Source organism: Mesoplodon densirostris, chromosome 15 (genome assembly GCF_025265405.1).
Source record: "Mesoplodon densirostris isolate mMesDen1 chromosome 15, mMesDen1 primary haplotype, whole genome shotgun sequence".
Lineage (NCBI taxonomy): Eukaryota > Metazoa > Chordata > Mammalia > Artiodactyla > Ziphiidae > Mesoplodon > Mesoplodon densirostris.
Window position 1 is genome coordinate 51,060,454 of NC_082675.1, and position 21,861 is coordinate 51,082,314.

The following is a 21,861-nucleotide window of genomic DNA, read 5'->3' on the forward strand; positions in this document are numbered from 1 at the left end:
GTTCTCTATATCTGTGAGATTGTTTCTGTTCTGCAGATAAGTTCATTTGTGTCATAATTTGGATTCCACATATAAGTGATATCATATGGTATTTGTCTTTCTCTTTCTGACTTACTCTGCTTAGTATGATAATCTCTAGGTCCATCCATGTTGCTGCAAATGGCATTATTTCATTCTTTTTTATGGCTGAGTAGTATTCCATTGTATATATGTACCATATCTTCTTTATCCCTTCATCTGTCGATGGACATTTAGGTTGCTTCCATGTCTTGGCTATTGTAAATAGTGCTGCAGTGACACTGGGGTGCATGTATCTTTTCAAATTACAGTTTTCTCCGGATATATGACCAGTTGTGGGATTGCAGGATCATTTGGCAACTCTGTTTTTAGTTTTTTGAGGAAGCTCCATACTGTTTTCCATAGTGGCTGCAGCAATTTACATTCCCACCAACAGTGTAGGAGGGTTCCCTTTTCTCCACACCCTCTCCAGCATTTATTTGTAGACTTTCTAATGATGGCCATTCTGACCAGTGTTAGGTGATACCTCATTGTAGTTTTGATTTTCATTTCTCTAATAATTAGCTGTGTTGATCATCTTTTCATGTGCCTGTTGTCCATGTATGTATTATTTGGAGAAATATTTATTTAGGTCTTCTGCTCATTTTTTGATTGGGTTTTTTTTGCTGTTGTTGTTGCTGTTATTGAGTTGTATGAGCTGTTTGTACAGTTTGGAAGTCCTTGTCGGTCACATCATTTGCAAATATTTTCTCCCAGTCCATAGACTGTCTCTTCATTTTGTTTAGGTTTCCTTTGCTGTGCAAAAGCTTGTAGGTTTGATTAGGTCCCGCTTGTTTATTTTTGTTTTTATTTCTATTGCCTTGAGTGACTGACTTAAAACATTGATATGATTTATGTCAGAGAATGTTTTGCCTATATTCTCTTCTAAGAGTTTTATGGTATCATGTCTTATATTTAAGTCTTTAAGCCATTTTGAGTTTATTTTTGTTTATGGTATGAGGGTGTGTTCTATTTGCATTGATTTACATGCAGCTGTCTGTCCAACTTTCCCAGTACCACTTGCTGAAGAGACTGTCTCTTCTCCATTGTGTATTCTAGGCTCCTTTGTCAAAGATTAATTGACCATAGGTGTGTAGGTTTATTTCTGGGCTCACTGTTCCATTCCATTGATCCATATGTCTGTTTTTGTGCCAGTACCACACTGTATTGATTACTGTAGCTTTGTAGAATTGTCTGAAGTTTGGGAGAGTTATGCCTCCTGCTGTATTCTTTTTCCTCAGGATTGAGTTGGCAATTCTGGGTCTTTTATGGTTCCATATAAATTTTGGATTATTTGTCCTCCTTCTGTGAAAAATGTCATGGGTAATTTGATAAGAATTGCATAAATCTATAGATTGCTTTGGTAGTATGGCCACTTTAACAATATTAATTCTTTCAACCCAAGAGCGTAAAATATCTTTCCATTTCTTTGAATCATCTTCAGTTTCCTTTACTAATGTTTTATAGTTCTCAGCATATAAGTCTTTCACCTCCTTGGTCAGGTTTATTCCTAGGTGTTTTTTTTAATGCAGTTTTGAAAGGGATTTTTTTTTTTTTACTTTCCCTTTCTGATATTTCATTGTTAGTGTAAAGAAATGCACCCGATTTCTGTCATGTTAATCTTCTATCCTGCTACCTTGCTGAATTCGTTCATCAGTTCTAGTAGTTTTTGTGTGGAGTCTTTAGGGTTTTCTATATATATAGTATCATGGCATCTGCGTATAATGACAGTTTTCCCTCTTGAGATGTGGAGGATTTCATTCTGCCTTTCTAGCCACAGCTTACCACCCACTGACAGCACAGCAAATGTCCCATGGGGAGAATGGCCTTGTATTTGGGGCTCCTCTGATTTTTTTTTTTTTTTTTTTTTTTTTTTTTGGTATGCGGGCCTCTCACTGTTGTGGCCTCTCCCGTTGCAGAGCACAGGCTCCGGACGTGCATGCTCATGCACATGAGCCATGACGTGCCATGGCTCACGGGCCCAGCCGCTCCACAGCATGTGGGATCTTCCCAGACCGGGGCACAAACCCATGTCCCCTGCATCGGCAGGCGGACTCTCAACCACTGCGCCACCAGGGAAGCCCGGCTCCTCTGATTTTTATTTTGTCATGCTAGCCTTCACATAACCAACATCACTGTGCTCTTTCCTTGAGGAAAAGGCCCTTTTGGACCACACCCTGTCCTCAGCCTGCACCATCAGCAAATGTCCTTACAGAGGAAGACATCTGGTGCTTGTCAACTCACCCAGGGAGGGCTCTTCCCTTTCTGGGATTATAGTTCACCTCACCCTAATTGCTTCCATTGCTCTCTAATAGACTCAAAAATAGGATTTCTGCAATTTAGCTGTTTTTCCCTCTACTTATTGGAGCAGAAGTATTGGGCTACTATGTGTTACTACTGAGAAAGTGTTATTCCTCTTCTTTACTACAGTGCAGTACCCCAAGCCAGGGGGCCATAAAGATTGTGGTTCTCCTTTCTTAATAATCTTCTAATTCCCCAAGGTCCCTCTTTTTATTAGGTCAAGGCAGTGATTTTCAATTTTCTGATTACAACCCAGAAGTGGTTTATAAATCAGTTTAGCTACTTATGGCCAACATTTTTTTAATAGCTTAGGAAATACTGTATGAAAGTGCATTGCTTAGTAAAGAAATTTTGTTTTTACTGGGTCTGTCTGCAGTTCATTGCAAATCTTTATAAACCTTTAAATTATAAAATTGACTTTTTGAAAGCATGTGAATCCAAATAGAAAAAAAGAAAAACCCAACACTTCTGTGACAGGAATTGATAGCAGGGCAAAATCTTCTTTGTAGGTCACAACAGGGAATGATGATTTGTGTGGACAGGGCCACATCCAGGTCCCACCCCAGGACTGAATCTTCCTGACACTCAGGAAAAGTCGACCCCCCGCCCCCCGATCTGCAGGAGGTTGTCACTTCTTCCTTCCTTTCATTCATTCAACAAATATTTGCATACCTACTATTTGATAGATACTATTTTAAGTACTGGGAATACAGTGAATAAAATAAAGTCTCTGCTCTTGTGGATCTTACAGTCTCTGGAGGAAGACAGATTTTTTTTTTTTGAATATTCATGGTGTCAGGTGGTGGTAAGGACAAAGGGGATAGAATGACTTGTGGGCGGGAGTGGTGGTGCTCTTTTATGTGGAGTAGTTGAAAAAATCCTGTCTTGTAAGGTGATTTTTGAGCAGAGATCTGAAGGAAGTGAAGGAGCAAGTCAGATGAACTTCTGGGGTAAGAGTGTTCCAGGCACAAGGAAAACAAGTGCAAAGGCCCTAAGACAGGAATGTCCTTTGGCACATTCCAGAAGCAGCAGAGAGGCCAGTTGTCTGGGTATAGTGGACAGGGGGAGAGCAGAAGAAGATAAGGTCAAGACGTAGTGAGGGCCAAATCACATAGAGCTTGTAGGCCATAGTAAGGACTTTGGGTTTTGTTCTGAGGTGGGAAGTTGAAGGGAGAGATGTCACTGAAAAGGATCAGATTGTCTGCTATGTCAGAAAGAACTCTGTGGGAACAAGAGTAGAACTGATATATTGGGGAAAGGAAAAGAATAGCCAAGGATTATATTAAGATTTTGACTGAGACTCTGGGGCAGTGAAGTTGGCCTTACAGAGATGGGAAGGCCTGTAGAGCAGGTGCAGAAGGCGCTCAGCAGGTCATGTTACATTTGATCCAGGTAAAGATAATGGATAGATATTTGCATTAAAAAACCTGCAGCTTGGACAAAAGTTCGGGATGGAGATCTAAAGTTAGGGGTTGGCAGTATATAGGTAGTTTTTAAAACCACAAAACTTCATGAGAGCACCTTGCAGGGGAGTGAATGTATTGTAGATGGACAAGAGGAATGAGGACCAAGCCATAAAAAACTCCACAATTTAGAAATTGTGAAGGTGAGAGGGAATCAGCCAAAAAGATTGAGAAGGAGAGAGCATTGAAATAGGAAGAGAGGGAATTCCCTGGCAGTCCAGTGGTTAGGACTCTGCGCTTCCACTGCAGGGGGCACGGATTCCATCCCTGGTCGGGGAACTAAGGTCCCACAAACCACGTGCCATGGCCAAAAAAAAAAAAAAAAGTTACTATTTCTGAAATAGCAAGAGAACCAAGAGAGTGATGCCCCAGTAAGTGAAAGACTTGCTTCAAGAAAGAGGGAAGTGATCCATCGTATGGAACACTGCAGAGAAAGGAGGGAGACAAGTCCTGAGAACTGGCCGTTGGATTGGTGAGGGAGACATTGTCAGGAGGCTCCATCTCATTGTGTCAAGTGGGTTCCGGTGGAGATTGGTAGGGACAAGAATCTCTGATGGCTTCACAGGAGATCAGGAGAAGAGGAAGTGGAGATCATGAGTGTGGATAAGAAATTTTGCTGTAAAGCTGAACAGAGAAGTGAGTGGTAGCTGGAGGGGTAAATGGGGTTAAAGAAGGGTTTTTCTGTTTATTTTTACTAAGATGAAACTGTACTGATTGACGCCAAGGACACAAAAGAGAAAATGTGAAGATAGAAAAGAGCCACTGCTTGCAGGAGTCCAGGGGTCACGTTTAGGAGGTGGGGGAATGGGCTGTGGTGCACAGTGGAGGTAGAGGCTGGAGGGGGTGCAGTTCATCCACGCAGCTGGAAGGAACGGGGCGGGGTGCCGGGGCCAAGTCAGGCGAATTGTGGGTTGAGAGCTGGAGGCTGGTAGTTTGAGGTGGGAGAGTGAGGGACTTCTGGTGAGCTTTGTTTCTTCAGCTGAACACAAGATCGTTGGCTGAGAGTGAAGAGGGGGTGTTGGTGATGGGGAAAGAGGAGGAGATGTAACGTGGAAAAGTAGGATGCGGTAGAGCAGCTAGATCACAGCGGGGAGCTGCGCGGTGGCGAGTTAGAAACTGATCGGCCTGGTTGCAGTGTGTCCAGTGCCAGAGCGAGCACAGACTCCTTGTTTGTCCTTGGTAGTTCCTGAGGCTACTTCACGGTTGACCTGAGCTCCCTGCCTCTGAACTTTGTTGTGGTTTAAGGAAGTCACCTCAAACAAGCTAGGGTATGCGGAGTTCCTTGTCTCATAAGTGAGTATCCATTCCCTTTGCTGGAGCCTCATTCCAGTCAAGAAAGGCCCGGCGTGGGTGATGCCATGGGAAGATTGATAGCAGTTGCTTGCCTTCAGAGTAAAGAATGAGGAGCTTTTTTTTTTTTTTTTTTTTTTTTTTTTTTAGAACTGACCCAATTTTGGACAACACTTACGCATTGTTTGCTAGGTCAGAATATAGGTGTGTATTACAAAGAGCCACTTGTCTAACACACAGTAGATGATTGCCTAGGCAAGCTTGCCTTTTACCTGCCTCTTGCCAGCCGGCTTTCTGTATAAGGAACAGATTTTACCCTCTGTGGCCTGCTCGTTATTACCTTAGTAACTAAGCAGCTGGTCTTAAGCATTTATGTCCTTAATACTAGGCCACACTATCAGGTCGAAGCTCTGATTTTGGGACTGGGGTTGTTCTCGAGCACCAGCCAAAGTGCAGCTAGGGAGCTTGTGCTTGTGATCATAGCTCCACCTCTGTGAGCCTTCCTTTGCTAGGACTGGAATTTAGCCTATCAGGTACCTCTTGTCATGTTACAAGGGCCCAGGGAAACCTAAAGTCATAGGATTTTAGAGCAGAAAGGGAAATCGGAATGTGTACATTTAGCAGGTCTGGCTTCACAAAGTCTGGCTCTCATAGCTTCTGTAGGGACCTGGAACTGAATAAATGTGTTTCATTGTGTTATCTAATTGTTGTTAATCCAAGAGGTGAATTGTCTAAACAGCAGACACAGAAAGCAAATAATCCAGACTCTTACAGTTTAGCCAGGCTTATGGACTGACCATTTACTTTTCCACCCTAAAATTTACTGAGCCTGAACTTTATGTCAAGCACCAGTCTGATGCTTTACAAATATTAACTCATTTCCCAACACTCTGAGATAGGTGCTATTTTCCCCCACTTCACGGGTAAGTAAATTAAGGCACAAATAAATGGTTTAAGCAACATAGCTCAGGTCACAACCACAAAATGGAAGAGACAGGACTTGAACACAGGCAGTCTGGCTTGAGAGCTTGTGCTCTTTTTTTTTTTTTTTTTTTTTTTTTTTGTGGTACACGGGCCTCTCACTGTTGTGGCCTCTCCCGTTGCGGAGCACAGGCTCCGGACGCACAGGCTCAGCGGCCATGGCTCACGGGCCCAGCCACTCCGCGGCATGTGGGATCTTCCCGGACCAGGGCACGAACCCGTGTCCCCTGCATCGGCAGGCGGCCTCTCAACCACTGCACCACCAGGGAAGCCCCAGAGCTTGTGCTCTTAACCACTAACACTCATACCCTTTCTCGTATCTAACCAGTATTACCCTCATGGCAGAGAGTGAAAATGTAAATCTAGATTCCGTAATAGTAGATTCCAAGAATCCTTTAACTGCTTACATTGTCTACCTTAGTGAAGGTGCCAGGATTCTGGAGGAGACTATAGCAGAAACCAAGAAACTTAGGCTCTAATTTCTTGCCTGGTTTCCCAGGAATGAGTGCATTCACAATCATCAACTCATAAGGTTGAAAATAATATCTTAGTGACAGCTGTTGTACACCTGAGTTAAGGAGAACCAACAGCTATTGTGGTCCTACTAGGTGTCGGTTTCTGCTGGGCCTCTGTATGTGTTACCTCGCTGAGGGATCTCAGCAAATGTGAGAGAGAGTGTTATCCCTGTTTTACAGATGAGAAAATGAGGTTTGTACAGCAACATTTCCCACTTACTGTGTTCTAAAGAATGCTGGTGTCTGATATCTCTCAAGGTGCCTGTTTGAAAGGCAAGGGATAGGGGAGGAGGGGTGGATTTTATGGCCAAAAATGTTTGGGAAATGCTGCTTTATAAAAAGCAGCATATATCCTTCTGTACTATCAGTCCCCACCCCTACCAAGAGTCTTAGTATGTTAAAAGGCTTTGAGAAGTCCTTCAGTAAAGAAAACCTATTCAAATTTGTTAATCTGGTGTTTCCCAAACATACTTGATCACAAAATCATTTTTTCAGTGGCAGATACTGAAAAAAAGTTTATTCAGTTGTTCAAATCATGGTTTTGGGGATCACTGTCTTAGAGTACTGACCTGCCAAGGTCGCATGGCAGGTGGAGCCGGGCGTGAGGCCCAGCTCAGTGTGTCCCCCCACCCTAAGCTCTCATGCCTACCCATCTGTCTCCAGACACCTTGAAAGTGCGGCTATTTTTCCCTGACTGCATCGTTCAGATATTGTTATGACTTTTTTTAAGTGTCAGATTTTGAGTAACCAAGTCTGGTACCTATTTCCATTCCAATATGAACATTGAAACAAGTATTATCACCACCATTCCTACCTTCCATAGTTCACTAGAAAGCCGGTAATTGGTTACATAGCCTTAAAGCTGTATAAAATTTACCATTTTGAACATTTGATTCAACTTTTTTTTTTAAATGTTCCTAATTTTTCCCTTCCCCAAAGACTCTTCAAAGTTAACTGCCGCCAAACACACCTATTAAATGATCTACTGCCTCCTGACATCATAAAGAACAGAATTGTTCCCAAAACTCACCCCTAGTCATCCTGGTTTTTCATGTCCTTCAAAAATCATCTCACACACTCTGTAGGTGAGGTAGCCCACATGTATTACTACAAAGGAGGAGGATATTCCCTGAAAACTGTCTTCTCTAGTAATCTAACGTGGAAAAACCAGCCTGGAGAGCAGCTCAAAGATGCCACTTTATGCGTTGAGCCAGACAGAATCCTCTCTGCCCAGGGACCAAACATCACAGCTCCCCTTCTACAGAAGTTCCTTCTTCACCGAGTGTGCGGGGCTTCTCTCCATCCCTCCCCTGCACTTTGCAGAAGTGCCATCAGGCCCCAGCGGAGGCCCACCCACTCTCTGACCACCCGTCTCAGCTGGGCCACATCTTGCTGACCCAAGTTCATTGTCACCAAAACAGCTGTTGGGAAGTAATGGTTTCCAGCCCTTGGAGAACTCTACTTTTATTTATTTTTTATTTTTTTTGCTGTACGCGGGCCTCTCAGTGCTGTGGCCTCTCCCGTTGCGGAGCACAGGCTCCGGACACACAGGCTCCGCGGCCATGGCTCGCGGGCCCAGCCGCTCCGCGGCATGTGGGATCCTCCCAGACTGGGGCACGAACCCGTGTCCCCTGCATCAGCAGGCGGACGCTCAACCACTGCGCCACCAGGGAAGCCCGAGAACTCTACTTTTAACATCTAGTTGTCGGTAGTGTCCTCAAGGGTTGGAGGCTCGGATCTCTTATGTCAGAAAACAATCCAGAATTGTTCATAGGAATGGTGTAAGGGTGGTATAAGCCGTTACAGGTAAAACTCATACAACAATGCCTAGTGCAGAGTAAGTGTAATTTATTTGCTGTAATTTTTAGCAACATCAGTTATGGAAACAGAATAGCCAAGTTTGATTTATTATAAGATAGTTACTGAGTGATAGGAAGTCCAGTTACCTTTGGGAAGAATTTTATTTTTTTATTTTTATTTTTTTTCACGGTACGCGGGCCTCTCACTGTTGTGGCCTCTCCCGTTGCGGAGCACAGGCTCCGGACGCGCAGGCTCAGCGGCCATGGCTCACGGGCCCAGCCGCTCCGCGGCATATGGGATCCTCCCGGACTGGGGCACGAACCCGCGTCCCCTGCACTGGCAGGCAGACTCAACCACTGCGCCACCAGGGAAGCCCGAGAATTTTATTTTTTTAATTTTTATTAAGTTTGATAAAAGATAATTAACCACAAAAAACCATTCCATGTGAGAGGGAGAAGCTGACAGTAACGTTGGTTCTTCCCTAGTCATTTCTGTGACATTTATCACCTTTCTTCAGAAACCTCTACATCTATATTTGAAAGAAAAAACTTGAGGAAAACAAAGGACTGGGGAGTCTGTAACCTTTTCAAAAGTATAAGGAAATAATTGTTTTATATGAATATATGAGATACCTTGTCAAAATTCGAACTAAATTTTTTGTCAAGTAAGATAGCCATGATCATCAAGTATTAATTGATTATCCATTGAGGTGCAGAAAGATGGGTTTTATGTAAAATTGTATCTAACTATAAAACCTTTTTAAAAATCTATTTATGAGGTAATAGGTTTCTACTTTAAAATAATGGATAAAAAGATGATGTGCATTATGTGATAAAAGAATTCCTGGATACTGATGTGATATGTTACACCCAGGAAAAAAAGGCCTTGGGATTTCCAGCTTGAATAATTTGACAACTTGTGGGATTATTAATAAAACTAGGGGTAGCAGGGGAAGAGGGGAATATATGGAGGAGTGATGATGGAGGTTTGTTTTAGATAGCAATCCTCAGGGTCAGGGGTGGAGTGGCAGGGGTATGTTAAAATGTTCGGGTGAAGAAGTGTTAGCATTAAGGAGTTGGAAAATCCTGTTTTTGCATGAACTGAGTTTGAGGTTTTGATAGAATAGCCAGATGGAGTTGACTAGCGATAAGGTGGCAGCACAGATTATTACTATTTCTGAGTCCACTACATGCGAGACTCCAAAGTAGGTATGTGGATGCACTGTCTTACCCAACCTCAACATGGAGCTGACTAGTCTCTCTTAGGAAATTGTCCTCAGAGGGTTTGGATCATTTGGACTTAAACCCAGGCCTCTCTTTTGCCAAAGCCCCAGTTCTTATTCTGATCCCCTGGGAATAATACAGTTATTCATACTTATGCTGTTGTATCTTTATAAGAAAAAAATGCACCTGGACTTGTTAGTGCCTTATTAAAATAGTGGAATAATATGTAGACTATACATGTTTATAAAAATAAATGGGTTATTTGTGGTTTTAACTTTCCCCCCAGTTTATCTATCACACACAATTACTCCTTTTCTATCTACATGACATGACAGATATAGTTTGTCCCACTTCTCCCTTCCGGCTTACCTGCTGACAGTACCACCCATGACAATAGATTTAGGACTTTACAAATATCTATTAATTTGCCATATGCTTTTAAACTGTAGTGGTTCAGAGGAAAAAAATATATCAGTGCTTAAAATATTCTTCCTAATTCTGATGACTGTTTCAACTTTTTAATATAACTGACAAGTACCTAATGGAAGAATGGTGTTTACACTACACACCATGCGTAGGCTTTCCAGTTAAGCCAAGTTCCAGGTTCTTTGCTTAGAAAATACCCACCTTGAGCCTCCTAAGAAGTCATCAAAGTAGTTATCAATAGTAATGCCCCCTTATCTTGGTGGCAAATAGTGTCCACAGGGAGTTGTTAAGTTGCTTTAAATTATTAGGCAAACCAGAACTTACTGAGTTAAATACAAATCATAGAAGAACAGTTTGGGATGAAAGAAAGAAGAACTTAAAGGATTTCTCCATGAAACACAAAAATTACTTATATAAATAGTAAGACCTTTCTAGATCACAGAATCTTAGATAGCCAGACAGTGATTTTTTTTTCCCTCCCAACTCAGCCCTTACCTCAGGAATTAGAGATTTAGTGGGAAGTTTAGATCGATTTTAATGTGTGTGTTAGATATGTATGTGTCTGTCTAGTTAACCTAACTCATGATATTTTCATTATTCATTGTCCCCCTAGATACGAAATGTGGAAACAAATCAGTGTCTAGATAACATGGCTAGAAAAGAGAATGAAAAAGTTGGAATTTTTAACTGTCACGGTATGGGAGGTAATCAGGTGAGTATTGTAGTAAAGTTTTAAAGGGGTAATTTTTGGATTTGTTTTCATATTCTTCCTTTTTTATTTCATGACATCATTCAGGAAGTATTTTCTTACCTTTAAAGAGAAAATAATAAAGACCTTTAGGAGAATAGAGCCTTCAATCTAATGATTATTTTTTAAATGAAACATTTGTAAAAGGCCCTTTCTGAGAACTGTGTTTACATTGTTGTAATAAGATTTATTCTGCCCTTTTTAGTCAAACAGATGACAACCCTTGACAGTACACTCAGTATATACAGAGAACTTAAGATCATTTTTTTTTCTTCTCTGCAAAAATAGTGGTGTCTTTTCTGAGTCATTTATTCTCCATTACACTAATAAAGTTCAAAAAGCATGTATCTTGAAATACTTGTCTTTTTCCCTGCCAGATTCTTGGGCAAATAAAACGCTAATTTATTTTGCTGTTAAAGCTTATATGTGTGCATTTTGTTTTTCAGGTTTTCTCTTACACTGCCAACAAAGAAATTAGAACAGATGACCTTTGCTTGGATGTCTCTAAACTTAATGGCCCAGTCACAATGCTCAAATGCCACCACCTAAAAGGCAACCAACTTTGGGAGTATGATCCGGTGGTAAGTTATCCAGTTGAATATAGGAATAAAATTGGGTGTCATTGGGTGTATTGTATAAAATACGTTATATCTAAAAGAGTGAATTCTTGTGGAATCTGCATATGGATCATATTGTTCTTATACTCCAAGAATTGACAGATAGGAAAAGTAATATAAGTAAAATAAACATGTTTTAATCTCTCCAGTAATTAAATTAGTATTGCCTCCAGTCCCTGGGTCCTTGTTGTTACTATGTAATCACTCTTCCCTCTGTATGTCCTTAAGCTTTGCCAGCCACTGTGGTAGAAATGGAACAGTAAGTAGGCTTTTTAAATTACCGAATTAAACATTGAGGTAAAAGGTGAGATTTAATTAATGAAATTCTCTGGCTCAATGATTTTTCAGTGACATATATAATAAAACTATTTGTCTTTCTTTCCTCTGGAGCCACTCCCTCTCCCCACCTGCTATATGTTGTACTCAAATAGAGGTACTTAGAAGCAATCAAAGCATCTCCAGTAAGCCTCTCTTCCTTTCCTCATACCTGGCTAACCTCCCAACTTATGCTTTTTTTGCTCTATGTTTCTGGAACCAGCACCAGCATCTTCAATATATCTTTCTCTGGTTCTTTTTCTTCCGCTTACAAGCACTGGTTTTCTTCTTCATGTTGGGACAGACTTCTGTTCCTATTCTATTTTCTACACACCATCCTACCTTTCTCCTGTGCTGTATGATGGCGAGTGAGTGGCTGGCCCTTGTGCCTCTGGTTCTTCAACCTGGCTCCTGCCTGGGTCTGACACCATAGAGAAACAGCCCCTGGATGCAAAGCCGGGACATTCTCGTCTCTTGCTTAACTTCTCTGTAGAAGTTATTGCTAAGCAGATGATCTTTTAAAATCCTCTTATCCATTGGCTTTAGATGCACCACTGTTTAGTTTCTTCTCTTTGCTTTTTCTCTACTTCTCTTGTCTGCTTGGCTCACTCTGCTGCTTCATTCTACCCCCTCAAGGGAGATGTCCAAACCATGTTGTGACTTTGCCTGTCTTTTCTCCGTATACTGCATCACATACAAACCCTGGTCTGCTTTTCATCTTCGACCAGCTATTCCCTGAACGTATCCTTTACTTTCCCACTTAACATTTAAGATCATACAGTTCCATCTGCCTAACAAGTCCTGCCTGTTCCTGAGAGCCCAGAATTGACATCACTTCCATGGATCCCAGCCAGAAATTAGCTCTCTCTGTCTTAATTACAATTGTCTCTGACCCCTGTAATTCTGTGCTTCTTTGTAGCTATTTATCTACCAGTCTTTTTCTCCACTATTAGATACTTAGATCCTGGAGGGCAAAGACCATGTTTTATAAATCCTGGGTCTCCCTTCACAGTATCAAACTGTAGTTTAAAAAAAGTGTGTGTGTGTGTGTGTGTGTGTGTGTGAGAGAGAGAGAGAGAGAGAGAGAGAGAGAGAGAGAGAGAGAGAGAGAGAGAGAGTGAGAGAGAGAGTACAGTAGCTCAGTTAATATGACTATTGGAAGTGGCCTGAATATTCTGTTGCAGGGTTTTCCATGGTGCATGCTATTGCCATTTTGGGTGTAGCTGCCCCAGGTCCTGCAGGATATATGGCATCTCTGAGTCCAGACAGTAAATGCCAGTGGCACCCCACAGTCATTGCGAAGCCAAAATATTTTGAAAATTAAAAAGCCTCCCAATTGTATATGTTCACTGAAAAATGATGGTATATTTAATTAGGTAATATAAACCTATTTATAGTAGAATGAACAAATAGTGGTTTATTTTTTTCTTAAGTCTGGATGTAAGTGGCTTCTGGCATGGATTCAGTGATACAGTGATACAGTGATGTCAGGGATAACATTGCAGCAATATTCTTGGCTTTTTCTTGTGGCCTCTAGAAGGCTGCTACAGTGCTCACCATCACGCCCAACTCAAGACAGGAAGAAGGGAAGAGGAATGTTGCACTACTGCTTGAATTGCTCTTTATCAGGAAAGCCAGAGCTTTTCCTGGATCCCCTGCAGCAGGCTCTGCTGTGCCCCATGGGCCAGAACTTCATCTCATAGTGATCCCCCAGCTATAAGGGGAGGCTGGGAAAGCAGGCATTTGCATTTCCAGTCTTTATGGTGTGATGTGGCCAGGAGACAGGGAGTGGGAATGGCCATTGGCAGACTGTGTATAAGATATACAGTCTACCACAACAGTTATTCAAAAGGGAGCTAGAAGTGATTTAGGATATTTTGAAAGAACCAGTTATGAGTGTAAAGTTTTAAAACCCCTGGAACACTCTGCAAGGTGTCTTCCCTGAGATTAAATTCTAGTATTGCAGGCTGGGTTCTCCCAGAAGCAGACTCCACTCCAGGGTCAAGCTTAGTGTTCAGGATGTTTATTAGGGAGCATCCTTCAGATCAACACCTGTGAAAAGGGAGACAGAAGAATTGGCAGAGGGAGGAGTCAAGCTGCGATGTGGGTCCCACAGTCTGAGCTGACTGCACAGGGAGCTCCGGACGGCCCATCAGAGTTGTCCTGCCTCCATCAGTTGAAAACCGCAGTCTGGAAGAATAACACTTATGTCAGTGATGTATAATCTAAACCTAAAGTCATGAAATCTTAGATTTCAAAGGAACCCTAGAAATAAAATTCAGGACCTTGTTTTTAATACATGTAGACATTGAAGCCCAGAATGGAAGTTAATTGCCCAAGGTCACAGAGCAGGTAAATGGTGTTACCAGATCTCAGACAGACCTGGGATTCTTAATCCAGGATTCTTTGCACAATACCATACTATCTTCTATTAAATTTGTATATTATATCTTTGTCTTGTTTATAGTATATATTGCAGAGAGTTTACAACACCAGGCTCTTTTGCTTTGACTACTTGTAGCTGTCCTTTCTGGAATGAAAATGTAAATTTTGACACAGTTACATCTAGAGATTAGGGGTAGAGGGCAGCAAATTATTTTTTTCTAGGTTGCAGTTGGACTTTATGCAATGATAACTATAGCTTTCATCCTCCTTTCAGAGGTTACAATTAGCCTGTTGCCTTAGTTACACTCTTTCTGTGTGGAAACTAGTCCGTGCTGATGGATCCTCTGCTGAGTACAGTGACCACAGTCCCCACAGAGTCACGAGCCACAGAACTCTGCCCTGGCTGTCAGCAGCCAGAGAGCTGTGTCTGGAACAGGGCTCTTCACCAGAGTCCTGGTCTCCTGAAGGGACGTTAGCTTCCTGAAATTATAAGGATTCTGTCTTAATTTTGAGCAGTTAAATACCCAGCATGTATCAGTAACCTCTGTCTTTGTTACAAGTTTATTTTAATGGTTCTCAATAAGTGAAATAATGAGACATTTTTAAAAATTAGGGTGATAAAGACCAATTTCCCAACTAAGTTTTTTGTTGTGTTTTTTTATTTTTATTAATACAGTGGGCCTGATGAAGGTGGCCACTCAGAGAAGCTTTGAAGGGCCTTCTGGAATGTTTGGGAGGTTCTTTTTAAAGTGCTTTGTTTTTGTCTTACAAATGACCAAAGGCCTTAGCAGCAAGCTGTGTGCTTCGGCTCTCTCGGAGCTGCCAGACTATGTCCGTGGCTGCTCAGGATGTTGTAGTGAGTGCCTCTGAGCTGGGCGGCACCTTCTGTTCATTATCTTAACGTTTCCGCACAACTCTAGAAGTATTCTTGTCCCCATTTTATAGATGAGGAACCTGGGGCTGAGAGAGGTTTCTGCTCAGGGGCATATTGTTGACATGTGACAAATCTGGGGTTCACTACAGAAATGTCTGACTGCAAAGTGCATCCTCTCAAAACAAACTACACAGCATCTGCATAAAAGTAAAAACAGCCCCAGCCATGCTGACTTTTCCCGGTCTTTTTATGTATGTATGTATGTATGTATGCATGTATGGCTGCGTTGGGTCTTTGCGCAGGCTTTCTCTAGTTGCGGAGAGCGGGGGCTACTCTTCGTTGCGGTGCGCAGGCTTCTCATTGCCATGGCTTCTCTTGTTGCAGAGCATGGGCTCTAGAGCGCAGGCTCAGTAGTTGTGGCGCATGGGCTTAGCTGCTCTGCAGCATGTGGGATCTTACCAGACCAGGACTCGAACCTGTGTCTCCTGCATTGGCAGGCAGATTCTTAACCACTGCACCACCAGGGAAGCCCTTCCCGGTCTTCTTGTTATGCATTTATTGGAACTAAAGTAAAGTATCTAACACTGACCCTTCGATATTACTGAAGTCAGTGTTGAGAGTAAACTGTGACATCTGCGAATGTCATGGACATTCACATGGACACATTCACATGGACATTCACATGGACCATAACACAGAAGTGCCTGAAAGCTAAAGTAGCTGTATTGTATACAGTCATTAGGTTTTGCTTTGTTTGAAGTTCAAATAGGTACAAAAGAGGCCTTATGAAAATGAAAGGTTCCTTATGAAAATTAAATGAGATAAAAGAATTACATTAAAATGGAGCCGTGAGTAAAAATGTGTTAATAAACATATTTCCTTATAGTTACATACTTATTAGGATAATGCTTAATGCAAATTCCTACATAGCTGCTTTGGAGTTCTTCACCTGACCAGGGCTTGGTATCAGATTCATTAGTATGGTCAGTATGTGTCTGTTAACTCTTATCTGTCACGTTCTTTTGAAATTATCCTAAAAATCAACATGACAGCGTCAAGTCTGGAATGCAGACAAGTAGAGAGGAAGGTATATAGCCACATCTAACAGCCACTTATTAAGGACTGTTTTATAAATCTTACGATTTTGAGTCTTCAAAAAGACCTGAGTTTCTAAGAACTTGAAGCTTGGAATCACAGAATTAATTTGAACAGCCTTTTCATGGGAAAATGAAGCAGTTTTGAGATAGCTTTTTGAAATTAGGTTGAGGATCCTAAATTAGGAATCACTAATCTGATCACTTTTTTAGGAAATTGAAGCACAAAAAAGTAAAATTTCTCACAGTATTACAGAGCTTATGGCAGAATTGGGACTTAGAATTGAGGTCATCTGACTGCAAATCCAGCAGAATGCACTGTACCCCCAGTGCCTTTCTCCCCCAACATAGCTCTTAATGCTGTCTCTACACGGATACATTTCTCCATTGTCTTAAATAATTTATATTTCAAAAACAAAACCTTTTTCTACAGAGGAATTTCATAATCACAAAAAATGGTTGAGGTGGTTTGGTTTTGTTTTCCACTTTCATATTAAGACTTCTTTCCTGTCATTTTCAGAAATTAACCCTGCAGCATGTGAACAGTAATCAGTGCCTGGATAAAGCCACAGAAGAGGACAGCCAGGTGCCCAGCATTAGAGACTGCAGTGGAAGCCGGTCCCAGCAGTGGCTTCTTCGAAATGTAACCCTTCCAGAAATATTCTGAGACCAAATTTACAAAAAAAGAAAAAAATAAGGATTGACTGGGCTACCTCAGCATACATTTCTGCCACATTCTTAAGTAGCAAAAAAGGAAGAGTGCTTTCCTCCTGCAGGATGTAAGGTTTATCAGCCATTAAAACTTAAACTGCTCTCTCTTTCACTAGCTGTGAACCGGCCTTCCTGTCCAAGGACGTGAAACTACGTAGTAGCGAGATTGTGCACACTGATGTTTACAAGATTAAAAGAGTCTTTCATCAAGAATCATTGTAAAGAATATTCAGACTGAAACAATCTACGAAATGTGCTTTCCAGAGAGCTGCACCTTTTATGGTTTGCTTGCACATCAGTAATTTCTGCTGAATGTGCTGTTATAATGAAGAGATGTCCAAGATTTTTTTTCTGATTAGAACTGGTAGCCAGTATATTAAATATTGATATAAAAATAAATGAAAAAGAACTGGAACCAGATTCAGAATCATGAAAACATTTTTACAACAATTTAAAAAACTATATTAAACAGGGTTTAAAGGAAATTAAAACAGAACTATGAGAAGTACAATTTGTTATAGTATAGTATCAAATTTCTATATAGATTTTATACCTCAGTGGGGGAAAATAACTGATTCCAATGACATTCTGTTTTCATCTGTGATAGTCATGGATGCTTTTTTTTTCCTTGGGGTGCTGAAATTGAGCTGAAAAAGTGGCTCCTTGAACGTAGTTTTAATTGCTTTCTACAGTTGTTTTTATTATTTGGTTTGTGGGCTGTTGGAATTGTAATTTTTAATTGCCTTCAAAAAATGGAGATTTAAAATAATGTCTGGTTTCACTGAACAAGTTTGATATCTCAGTTGCTCTTGGGTCAACTGGCTTATAGACTTTCTCTCACACACAAATTTCTTATTAGATTTTCAACTTCCTAACTTGATTCAACTGATTATGTTTAATACCCAAGATTCATACTACTGTACTACAGATTTGTTTTCACAGCAATAAATCTTCTGTTCTTTGTTTATGATTCCACTCAATAGACGGCCTGCAGAAGTGATTTATTATTTGGGTATTTGGAGATGATACGTTTGATGGTTCTTTTGGAAAAAACTTTTTTCACTCCATACTCAGATGTGCTTCATTGTCAAGTGCATATTTAGATTAGGTTCTTGAATTGTAATGTTGATCTGCTGCTTTTTTTTTTAAATAAAATTTGACTGAAAATGTTTAATTGGCATTTTTTAATGAGTTAGCTGAAGAAGTGCAGCTATTATTCCATATTATTTTAGTCCTGCATTTCTTCCCTAAATTCCATTTAGGTTAAATCTGTTTTATTTTTCTGATTTTTAATACAAGATAACCTGAGTATTGATTAAAGTTGAGTATCAATTAAATTGTTTTAATCATCGAAAGAAAATCTGATTGTGACATTTTTCCTGATACATGAAGCAGTCCATTGGCAAAAGTGCATATATTTTTCTTCCTATTTGTAAGATTATATTTAATGATATTTTCTTTGTCAAAGGCTCTCACTGCAGGCAGTGCTGTTTCTTGTGCCTAAAAATGTTTCTGAAAGTTGTTGCATCACTAATGATGCTTGCCAAGTTGAGTGTACAGAAGGTTTCTCCTATCCTATTCAAGTTAATATCAAGCACATGTGGATGCTTTAAGGTGAGGCTGTAGTACAGAATGCATAAATTTTGTCCCCAGTGAGACAAAGGAGGTGCTGGATGGGGGTTTTTTCCTATTCCATGAGCTGTGTTAATTCTCTCTTTGGTAGGCCTTATGCTTGAATAAACCAGATGTCTAATCAATAAATTATTTTCATGCTCAGAATTTCAGGTTTTTGTACTTTAGTGTAGGTTGGTCTTATTTCTTACTGTAAGAAAACTTAACAGCAATGTGATTTAAGGTTTTGTTGTGTTTTTTAAGAGGGGGATGTGAGTGATTTAATTCATGGGTACTTTTAGAATCCGATAGATAATCCCATTGCCTTTATTTTTCTAATTAAACAATTCCTAAGTACTTTGAAAATATAAAATATTCCTGAATAGTTTTGCTTTACATTGGTTTTATTTGAAGTTAAAATAGATCCCTGTTCTTTATAGCTCTTTGTAGATTAGGCAGTGTGCTAAACACTGTTAAAAATTAAATTGGGAAGGAATGAATGAAAAAGCAAAGGATGAAAAGATGGGATTATTACTTGACTAGTGAATCATTTGTAAATGTGACAGTTAAGGATAATTTGAATCTCACCAATCTATTCACCCTACTTCAATCCCAACCCATTTTAATATGTCTTTCTGTTCTAATTGGGATCTTGAAAAATAGTACTTTGTTCACCATTCTGCAAATAAAAGGCAGCATGTAGGTCATGTCCTCATTTCCCTATTCTACACTCAGCTGAAAAACAAAGGTTCCTCTGTAAAGATTTGGTGCTGTCTCCGTGTTTTAAGAACTATACCAAGAACAAATTTAACTCCAGAATTACATATTCTGCAAAGGAGAAGGAAATCGGAAAGAAGGTAGTATTTCTGAGGTGATAACTGTAAAAAGAGATATACAAAGAGTGAATCACTTTTTACCGTTCAGAAAATCAGATGTTTCCAATTATATGACACTGCTCCTATTCTCTGATTTCTTGAAGTGTTTGCTTGATAAATCTACCAGAACTGACAATTTTGCAGGATATGAGGCAAAACTCAGTTGTACTGTCTATACACTAGCAACAAACAATTGAGAATTAAATTTTAAATATATAATTTATCATCAAAGAAGCCAAATACCTCAAAAGTAAGGTAACGAGAGGTGCAAGACTTCTACCCGGAAAACTACAAAACATTGCTGAGAGAAACTGTAGAACACTGCAGTCGATATGTTATGTTCATGAATTGAAAGACTACACACTGTTAAGATCTCATTGCCCACAAATTGATCTACAGATCCAATGAAATCAAAATATGAGGCTTTCTTGTAGAAATTGGGAAATATATGTGAAATGCAGCAGACCCAAAATAGCCAAGAAAATCTTGAAGAAGAAAAAAAAAGTTGGAAGACTTTACTCGATTTTATGACTTGCTTTAAAGCTACAGAAATTGAGTGTGGTACTGGAGTTAGGACAGACATAGATCAATGGATAGAATAGAGAGTCCAGAAATAGATCCACACATATATAATTACTGACTTTTCAACAGAAACACCAAGCAATTCAGTAAGTTGTTATGGAATGTGTTTTCAGTTGGACCTGGATGAGAAAACACCAAACATTGATGCTTTAATGCAATGTGCATTTATTCAAAATGGATCAGAGACCTAAATGTGAAGGGCAAAGCAAATCTAGAAGAAAACAGAGTATCTCCATGACTCTCAGGATAGGCAGGTACTTTAGGACACAAAAGATGTCAACCGTAAAAGATAAAAACAGATAAATTTCACCAAAATTAAACCCTTTTCATCAAGAAGATACTATTAAAGCGAAAAGGCAAGCCATGACCAAGGAGAAAACATTTGCAATACATGTAAATGACAAAGGATTCATATGCAGAAAAACAACTTGTAAAAGCCATTTCAAAAGCAGCACAATATAAAAATCAATGACTTGAATACACACTTCACAGAAGCTATCCAAATGTGCAATTAGCACAGGAAAAGGTGCCCAACATCAGTCATCAGGGAATGCAAGATGAAACCACAAGGAAATCACACTGCATGCCTGCTGAATGGTGAGAATGTGGAGCAACTGGTGCATGTCAATTGGTATTGTCACCTTGGGAAACAGCTTGCCAGTTCCTCATAAAGGTAAACATATGCCTACCCCATGACTCAGTGACTCTACTTCCACAGATACAATGAAGAGAGACGAGTATATGGGCCCACAGCAAGATTTGTGCAAGAATATTCTCATAGTTCCAAACTGGGAACTACCCAAATATCCATCAACAAGTTAGTGGATTATCAAACTAATGGTACATTTATACACTGGGATATTAGTCTGCAAGTTTAAAAAGTGAATTCCTGATAGAACAACAAAGATAAGTCTAAAAAATGTTGAACAAAGAAAGCTAGACATGTTACATTTATATCAAGTTCAAGAACAGGCAAAGCAAATACAGAGTGGTTACTTCTGGGTGAGCATAGGGTGGAAACAAGCATGAGAGAACTTTCTGGAATGATGGGAGTATTCTATAAAGTGACTTAGATGATGGTAACATGCATAAACATTTAAAATTTTCTTGAGCTGTGTACTTAGGATATATGCATTTTATTGTATGTGAATTATACCTCATTAAGTACTGGGGGAAATACAGAAGATAGCAAGATTTTCTCCACTGCTACAGAACACCCAGAGGCTGAATAAATTACAGCAAACATATTTCCTAGTGGGGTGCTGAGCTCAGAAGAAAACAGAGAAAATCCCTAATGTCTGGGGGAAAAAGGATACATAAACTTAAGCCACAAATGTAACTGCTAAACATGAAAGCCTTTCCTCTCCAAGGACAAAATATAGTAACCAGAGTTCGGGGAATAGGAGCTTAGGCCTGAACAAAGTTGGAGAATTGAAGATCTGCATAAAGCTGGGATAGCCAGAGGAGTTACATCTAAGGATAGGTAAAGAAGTCTGGCACCTTGTGAAGGAAACCAAAAAGTGATTGACTAACTCTGCCCCTCTTCCGAGTGTAAACAGTGATGAGGATGATGCCACCTCTGTAATCATAAGGCCTGCTTTTACACAGATCAAGGGTTTAATGCCACAATCATGAGGTCTGCAGATGAAGAAAAAGTGAGTAGATTTATGGCCTTTGCTGGGAATCATTAGAATACAAGTCTTTTTGAAAAAAATCCAATTCCCTACACTCCACAAATTATGAAATCACTATATAAAAGAGGAAGTGAGTCCCCGGTATGAATGTTAAAAAAAAGTTTGCTGAAGACAAAGACGGTGGAATAGGAGGATGCTGAGCTCACCTCCCCTCACAAACACATCAAAACTACAAATACATATAGAGCGACATTCACTGAGGTCAGCGTGGGGACTAGCAGAACAGCTCTTCCACAACCAAGGCTGTAAAGAAAGATGCACACAGAGCCTGGTAGGAAGGGAAAAGAAGCAATCTGGTG

General features: G+C 40.2%; 1 protein-coding gene across 3 annotated transcripts in view; it reads left to right on the forward strand.

Moving 5' to 3' along the window:
* Positions 1 to 18,579, forward strand: part of GALNT1 (polypeptide N-acetylgalactosaminyltransferase 1) — a 127,921-nt gene extending 109,342 nt beyond the window's left edge. For all 3 annotated transcript variants that reach the window (XM_060118744.1, XM_060118743.1, XM_060118745.1), the window contains 3 exons: positions 10,670 to 10,768; positions 11,251 to 11,385; positions 16,610 to 18,579. In XM_060118744.1, the coding sequence (XP_059974727.1) occupies positions 10,670 to 10,768; positions 11,251 to 11,385; positions 16,610 to 16,756 (381 nt within the window). In that variant the 3' untranslated portion in view covers positions 16,757 to 18,579. The remainder of the gene's footprint in view (positions 1 to 10,669; positions 10,769 to 11,250; positions 11,386 to 16,609) is intronic.
* The last annotated feature ends 3,282 nt before the right edge of the window (positions 18,580 to 21,861 follow it).